The sequence below is a fragment of the Benincasa hispida genome, unplaced genomic scaffold (assembly GCF_027475165.1).
Source record: "Benincasa hispida cultivar pf3 unplaced genomic scaffold, pf3_genome.v1.1 HicScf860, whole genome shotgun sequence".
Classification (NCBI taxonomy): Eukaryota; Viridiplantae; Streptophyta; class Magnoliopsida; order Cucurbitales; family Cucurbitaceae; genus Benincasa; species Benincasa hispida.
The window spans coordinates 4214-12561 of NW_028326999.1; the positions used below are offsets into that span (position 1 = coordinate 4214).

The 8348-nt window shown below is 29.0% G+C and overlaps 1 protein-coding gene and 1 long non-coding RNA gene across 3 annotated transcripts; one reads left to right on the forward strand and one right to left on the reverse strand.

Annotated features, from left to right (window-relative positions):
• Positions 1-1319: 1319 nt before the first annotated feature.
• Positions 1320-7360, forward strand: LOC150029860 (uncharacterized). Of its 2 annotated transcripts, XR_016527294.1 has the most exons (3): positions 1320-1499; positions 4728-5059; positions 5169-7360. It is a non-coding gene; the product is annotated as an uncharacterized LOC150029860 (long non-coding RNA). The 2 variants fall into 2 exon arrangements; XR_016527293.1 differs by having other exon boundaries at positions 4728-7360.
• Positions 1714-7445, reverse strand: LOC150029861 (cytochrome P450 CYP72A219-like). The gene is made up of 5 exons (XM_090310311.1): positions 7046-7445; positions 4702-4919; positions 3625-3869; positions 3161-3548; positions 1714-2457 (listed from the first exon to the last, which is right to left on the reverse strand). The coding sequence occupies exons 1-5, from the start codon at positions 7320-7322 to the stop codon at positions 2032-2034; spliced, it is 1554 nt and encodes a 517-aa protein (XP_090166437.1). The 5' UTR covers positions 7323-7445; the 3' UTR covers positions 1714-2031.
• Positions 7446-8348: the final 903 nt, after the last annotated feature.

Genomic DNA, 8348 nt, shown 5'->3' on the forward strand with positions numbered 1-8348 from the left:
AATCTTAATCAGTTAAGTTCAATGACTAAATTGTTACTTTATTGAAAGTCTAGGGACCAAAAGCTTTTTTTTTTTTTTTTTTAACTTTTTTTAATTTCTGTACTTTTCTACTTCAAATATTTGCAACATTTTTTTAAAGGTTGCAATAGAATTAAGTTATTGCAACAGTGTCACGAATCTTGCAACATAATCGTTGTAATACACTTTTTTTTGTAGCATTTAACAAGAGTATTGTAAATTAATCGTTGCAATAGACATAATTTGCAACAAATTTGTAAAATATACCTAAAAATTGTTGTAATTGTACATAGCTTTGCAACCATTTTTTAAATTGCTGCAAAAAATCGCTACATTAGATGGTTTTACAACAGTTTGTTTATATGTTGCTAGAAACCGTTGCAATCTTATGAAGTCTTGTTGTAGTGTTTTGTTGTAGTGTTTGGTCTAAATCGCTACAAAATATCTGTTTTTAAACCGTTGCAATTTATGGTTTTTAAATCGCTACAAAATATCTGTTTTGTTGTAGTGTTTGGTCTAAACTCACGTGCATCCTCACACCATAACATATGATGACTTTGGATGAAAATAATTGATATTTTCCCAATTTTCTAAGGACTCGCTTGAATTGATTTAAGAAAAAAATGTTTTTAAAAAAATTCATTTTAATTTAAATATTTTTTATAAAACTAATTAAAATACACTTGAAAAACTATTTTCAGTAATTGTCAATATTAAAATACACTTGAAAAACTATTTTCAGTAGTTGTCAATATTAAAATACATTTGAGTGGTTGCCAAACACTCAAATATCTTATCAAAGACTTATTTTTTACATTAGACACTTGAAAATGTATTTCAAACACACTATAATTAATAAATTTTTTTCAATCAGGAGTAAAATTGCTGACACTAGGGGCAAAATTGTATTTTCAGTATGTGGATTTTCCACTTAAAAATTGAAAAAGTAAGAGGTTAGAAAAATTAGTTTCTAAAAGATATTTGTTTTGTTAAAAATAGCAATTTCCCTATCATAGTTACTAATATGCTCATTGCAAAAGTCACATATAATATTATGTTATCTAAATCGATTATTCAGTTATGGTCTCGGATTTAAATGGATACAAGTAGGTTAAGAATTACCTTTTTGATTTTTATATTTTTAACAATTTAGTCATATATAATGATTTAGTCTAATTCTTTAATTTTATTAATAATTTAGTTCCAATTAAAACCTCAATAATTTATATAGTGAAAATTATTTTAAGATATAATAGAATTTCTTATTAAAGTTGATTGATAAACTAATTAGGAACCAAATAGTTTATGAGATACCAAATCAAAATTGTTGAATAATAAAAATCGACATTTAATTTTATGCGGTAGGGATGAAATTATTACAAATTTGAAAGTTAATAAATGATTACATACTAAAATAGGAGGATTAAATTGCTACTATAGTTATCTTCCAAGACGTTTATTCTCTTGCTCGCTCTTGCCAGGTATGAACTCAAACAAAAACTATACTCCAAATCAATAATGTAGTTGTCATTGCATGTTGTTTCCAAGAATTACAACTCTTCTTGAATTTCTATGTATAAGTATTTAGAACATTTGTTTGCTGTGTGGTATATTTTACGTAAGCAGTTTATAAAATGCTACTGAAGAACTCATTGCAGATAAACTGTTTGATAAAATGACAATGAGAAAGGTCAGTTTTCAGAAGTTGTCGTACATAAATTAGACTATTTTGAATCAGGAACATATTGAGTTTGTGAACTAATTTAGGCAAAAATGGTACAATTACAAGCATTAACCATCCCGAGCCGAAAAAGGAGTAGATGTCATTGTCATGAAAACTGTTTATTCTGTTGCTGGTGAGCAATGAAGAGGGTATTGAGTTGAAAGGAAAATATCAAGACCATGTGTATAGGTATCTTTTTCTCAAAGGATTTGAAATTCTACATAGGTAAAGCAGAGAAATTTCCTAGTCTTCTGATAATGTGTAAAGTAATACTTAGTTTAAGCAGCTAACTACAGTTTGTGTAGTATGATATGAACTCCATGTTGAGGCTTCATTGATGAGGAGGTGGTGGGAGCATGTGTATATGATGGCGAAAGCTCAAATGAGAAGCGTTGTAGGATAATTGATAATGCCATTTTTGCTTCAATCATGGCAAAGTTTAGTCCTATGCATATTCTAGGACCCCAGCCAAATGGTACATAAGCACTTGGATTATTGGTTGCTTTGGAAACTCCCTCAGAAAATCTTTCTGGTTTAAATTCATATGCATCTTCTCCCCATAACTCAGGATCACAATGGATAAGAACAATTGGTAAGCCCACCATCACTCCTGCTGGTAAAATCAAATTTCCAAGTCTTGTTTCTTTTTTAACAAGACGCTCAAACATACTCACAGGTGTATACAACCTGAGAACCTCGTTCAAGATCATAGTTACCTGTGCCGTTGCAAAAGTTACTTGTCATAGCAAACACACAAATTTTTAGGGCATACATCCCCTCAAAAGTCACATGTTAAAGTGTCACTCCTTGCCAACATTTCTAGCTAAGAACATCGATATAGAAATGAGATACAAATATGACATGACACTCATACAGAGACATGTCACTTTTTTATGGACAAGGACACGACAAGGACGCATTAATTCAAAATCATCGAATGTACGTATTTATATGCTTAAAAAGTTAGTATGATGTATTTTGCTATCAAAATTTATTATTTTTATCATATGTATTTGGTATATTCAACAAGTGTTTGATACATATTTCACAAATATTGGATTTATTTAGCATTGTAGGACTAGTTTCTAACACATCTACTGGACTACCAAGTGTTTGATATATGTCAAAGCGACCAAGTGTCTGGCACACAGACACATTAGCCATGATTAAAGTGTTCGTACTTCTTAGATGTCAAGTCTATCAAATAGCCTTTATTCTATTAACTTACATAGTCCAAATTAAAGGCTAAGTTTGATTGAGATTAAGGTTAGAAGCCATTCTATAATATTTATACCTCCAAAACGTTCTCATGTGATTGCTTTATATCAGAAGATGGCATTTAAATTTCACATATGAGATAAGATTAAAATGAGAAAAATAGACAAGTGGAAAGTAAATGCTCGAGAATTGAACACTCACAACTTTTAGTCGACTTAAACCATCATAATCTGGTTTCTTGTTGCCAAAAATATCAAAGACCTCTGCTCTTGCTCGCTCTTGCCATTCTGGATATGAACTCAACATTACCATCGTCCAAACTAGTAATGTAGCTGTAGTTTCTTGGCCAACAGCATAGAAAAGTTTGCATTCAACAATAATATCTTCTATGCTCATTCCAATGTCTTTATTGTTTCCATGTTGTTTGATTTCCTTCAAATTGGATTCCATGAGAATGCTTAGTAGGTCAGTTTTCATAGCTTCACCTGCCTTCATAGACTTTTCCCTTTCATTTATAATACCCAAGATCAAAGTTGCTATCTCTTTACTTATCTCTTTCATTTTATTGTTTGATTTTGTGGGTAGAAATCTGCACAAAATTAATCATGATCTGAAATCTTTCACATTAGATGTATCATAATGTTGTAGATGGATTAAGGTTTTACCTCCATCCTGGAATATATATCCCTAAGGTAGATTGAATCAATAAGCCAAATAGTTCAGTTTGAAGCTCGAAGATCCTTTTTCCTTTCTCATAGCTACTCCCAAATGCAGTTCGAGAGATCACATCAGCCGCCATATTTTGTAGATAAGGCATTACATCTAACTCACAAGATCCCTCTCCAGAGACCATGCTTTCCCACTTGCTAACCATCTCGTTACAACTGTGATAAATTGCTGGTACCATAACCTATAGAAGTGTATGTATGAGATCTTGAAATTATTGATCTCGTTTGATAATGTTTCTATTTCCTATTTTCTACTTCTTGTTTCGTAGGAACTTGAAACAACAATATGTTTGGTAAGTATTTTTGTTTCTTGTTTCTTGAAAAAAGAAACATAAATAATTATCAAACAAGAACAAGAAATATAAATAGCCATTTGTTTGATTTGATTTCTTTGTTTTGGAAAGAGAAAACAGAAACTTTATCAAATGGGCTCTTAGTAACTTGAATAATTAGTTACTCATTTGCCTACGAGTACCTATAGAGTTGGAAAGGATCTGAGTTCAAAATGAACTTGTAAATCAATTGAAGTTTGTGAGTTTGGTTGTCATAATCAAAACTAAATAATCTAGACTTGTTTGGCAGTAATTTAGTTTTGGTTTTTAAAAACCGTGCTTGTATTCATACAATATCTTTACTATAGTTTTCATTTAATTCATAGCCAAATCCTAAAATCAAGAACAAGTTTTTAACTACTTTTCTTAGTTTCCAAAGCTTGAATTTTGAAGACATCTCTAAAAAGTAGATAACATAAGAAAGAAACTCATAAGTAAAAGTAGCATTTATAATTTGTTATCCCTATAAAAGAACAAATAGTTATCGAACGTCACCCTGATGAAATGCTGTTTTTATCTTCTGTAAATAAGCATGTGCTTCATCCTAATAAAGCAACATTCATTATACATATATGATTCCAAGTATTCATGTTGGTTATAAGATTATGATAGAATATTAGCCTTATTATTTATTTGTGGAAGTTTTTGAATTAGTTTAGAAGTGAAATGGAGAGAATGATACCTTAAGCTTTTCTAAATGAAATGCAGGGTTGATTATCTTTCTGTGTTTGACCCATTTTGGTCCTTCATGACTGAAAAGTCCATCTGCAGCCAATCTGATAAGGGGATACAAAGTTGGCTTTTGGAAATCATTGATCAATGAGAACACAATTTTAAGTTGTTCAGGGTCCATGATGTGCACTCTTGGTATGGGGCCAAGCCACATGAATGAATTCTTGCCTGCACTCCATCAAACACGTGCATTTTTCAGAAAATTTACAATGAATTGATAAATCATTCAACAGGAGCATTGCACTTTCACAGGGAATAGAACTATGAATAAGAAAGACTTTAAGTAAAATATTATGTATTTTCTGCTGGTAAGTTATAAAGTGGCTAACTTCAGCATAGAGGTGTCCATGTAGGATATGGACGGGGATGACATTCTTTATTCTTACTAAATTTCTCATTTAATTTTCTTTTTTGTAGGAATTAGGATGGAAAATCTCCGTAGAAATTTTTGAGGATCGAGTTCTCCGAAGGAAATTATTGCTGATTTAGTTTCTTTAAAAAAATGAATTAAATTATGTATTAAGAAGGTTTTTAATTAAATATTTAATTCTCCACTAAGGATTCTCATTTACATGGTCAAGAAAAAATATTACTCCTCTTAAAATGAAACAAAATAAAATGTAACAGGAAGCTATTTAATCATCCATACATACGTCGATTTAATTATCTGTATATATTAAATAATATTAATGATAAAAGTATATGGAGCAAGTAGTGGAAATACATTCTCCATTCCGTCTTCATTTAGCTCGCGAAATTTTTTTTTTCCCCACTCCCTATCCAAATAAGGATTCCTTAACCTTATTATACATGGATCCCCATGGGTTGGACTAATCAAGATATATATTTTCGACTAAGGGGTAAAAGCGAGATTCAAATTTTTAATTATTTGGATGAAAAAAAAAATCTAGAATGTCATAGTTTAAAGTATTTCCTTCACTGCTGATGGTCTAACAATTATTAACATAGATGTTTGATTTATTTAGTTGCAAAACATGTCACTTTTGTTAGGGAACATCAAATTTAAGGGGTGTAATTGTAATTAAATCACATTAGAAAGTATATTATGTACAAAACATATAAACTTCCAAGTGATCAAAGTGTTAGAAAAAAAATGGTAATTTTTATTTTATGGTTTAACAAACTCTATGGATAAAAAGAAAAAATTAAATAGATAAAGTTTTTCAAAAAAGAAAATTCATATGGGTCCTAAAATCTAGTTTTAACTGTTTGAGGTATACTCACAATAACATTGAACTAAAGGGAATATTTTGCACACAAAACATGCCTAATTGTTGGATAAACATTGGTTTTTAGTTTTTGCAAATTATAACTATTTTCTTACAACTTCTTTATCCTAACTTTCATCTTTCCTAATTATCAAATTTCAAAAACAACACATTTTTAAAAGGAATAATTGCGAATATAACAATTAAGCCGAATTATTTGCTGATATATATGACAATGCAAAAAAGTTGCAAATATAGTAAATTTAGATTCAACTCTTAAAGTTTATAAGAGATAGACCATATCACAAATAGAAGTTTATCACGGATAGATTTTATTATATTTGTAATTCTGTAATACTGTTGTTGTACGCTTGATTATTAGTCCATCTTTTAAACTTGTTAAAAGTGCTCATTTACCTTTTTATAAAACTTGACTTGGTTTTTTAAAATACTATAAAAAATAACCTATTTAGTAACGGTTTTATTTTTAAAATTTATACTAATATTTTCCCCTAAATTTCATACTATAAACTCTTAAATTTTTGGTTAAATTTTAGGAAAAGACACAAAAATTTTAAAACTACTTTTTATTTTCAAATTTTGATTTGAATTTTTAAAATATTAATGTGACGTAGACATCAAAATGGAAAAAGTTAAAAGGTTTGAGTAAAGCAATAATCTCAATTTTTAAGACGCTACAAAATTATTATTCTACATAATTTATTTAGGATAAATTGTAAAAACCACCTCTAAAGTATGTGATAATTGTAATTACACCTTCAAACTTTCAATTGAAAAATTAGGTTCTAAACTTCTACAAGTTTCAAAATCGAACCCTCGATCATACAATAATTGTAGAAATCGAACCTATAAATGTTAAAAATTGAACCTTCAAACTTATACAAATGTTACCATTCATACAATTATATAAGTTTGATGTTCTAATTTGATCTAATTTTAAAACTTACCACTATATTTTAGAGTCGGTTTTTGTAATTTGCCCACTTAGTGTAAATGAAAAAGAAAGAAAAAGGAAAAGGAAGATTGAGATAAAGATGATGGTACCATAATTCTGAATAGTATGATAAACAGCAGGAATGACACGTGGAGCGATATGATTGGAGAAGTTCATGGGCTTGGAGATGGCCTGCTCTCTCATGGCGGCTATGTCCTTCAAGTCGCCGTGAAGAATCCGGTAAGAATTTCCGGCGAAACCTTGCCGTCTTAAAAGCTTCTCTAATTTCTTCGGCCTTAACCAAATCCAGTCCAGTAATCTCCATCCCGATAATAATAATATCGGAATTATTAGCCAAATTGAAATCGTAGCTGCAACAAGCGACATCTTTGTAAAACTGTTTATTGAATAAATTTTCAATGGCTATGAGTTTTAACTTTTCTATGCTATTTATAACCCCATGAACTTTGAAATTCATATCACCATATATTGGAAAAAAAAACATAATTTAATAATTATAAAATTAAGAATACTATTTTTTAAATGAAATATGTTTCAGAAATGGGTCCAACCGTGCTACCCAAGACAAGGTAATATTATTGAGTTTGATTTATTTATTTATTTATTTATTTTTGGGACAAATATCAATTTATATGTTTGAACTTTGGGATAATATCAATTTAAACCTCAAACTAATTATTATATCAATTAAAACCCTAAACTTTCATAAGTATATGAATTTAAACCTTGGGTTTTTATAAGTATATTAATTTAAACCCTAAATTTTTATTAGTGTATCCAAATAAAACATAATGATGGGTTTATATTGATACACTTACGAAAGTTTAAAACTTAAATTGATATAATCATTAATTGAGGTTTAAATTGATAAAAATTATCAGTTTAGAATCTAAATTGATATAACTTCCAAAGTTCAGGATATAAATTGATATTTTTCTATTTTTTTTAAAATAAAATTTTAATTTTATAGCTCAAGAGTTTTGATTTGATCGAACAACATTTTTTTATCTAATTTTCCAATGGTAAAATACTGTGCAATCAGCGATGATTCTCTCTTTTAGAAAAATAAATTGAAAAATAATAAGAGGTTAAATTACAAATTTGGTCTATGCTTAAAAAAAAAAAAGTTAGAATTTAGAAAATTTATTTTGGTATTGTAATTAAAGTGTGGGGTAAGAAAATCGAACCTTAAATCTTGAAGTTAATAATATAAGCACTATATCAATTGAGCTACGCTCTTGTTGGCTGATATAATCGTCTTTGTGTGGTAATTAATAAACATCATCGTCTCTTTAATCTTAATGAGGAATATTATTAATTTGTTAATTTAACTTATATATTACTTTAATATTCAAGTAATCATAGAGACCAATTTAAAGATATGTCTTTAAT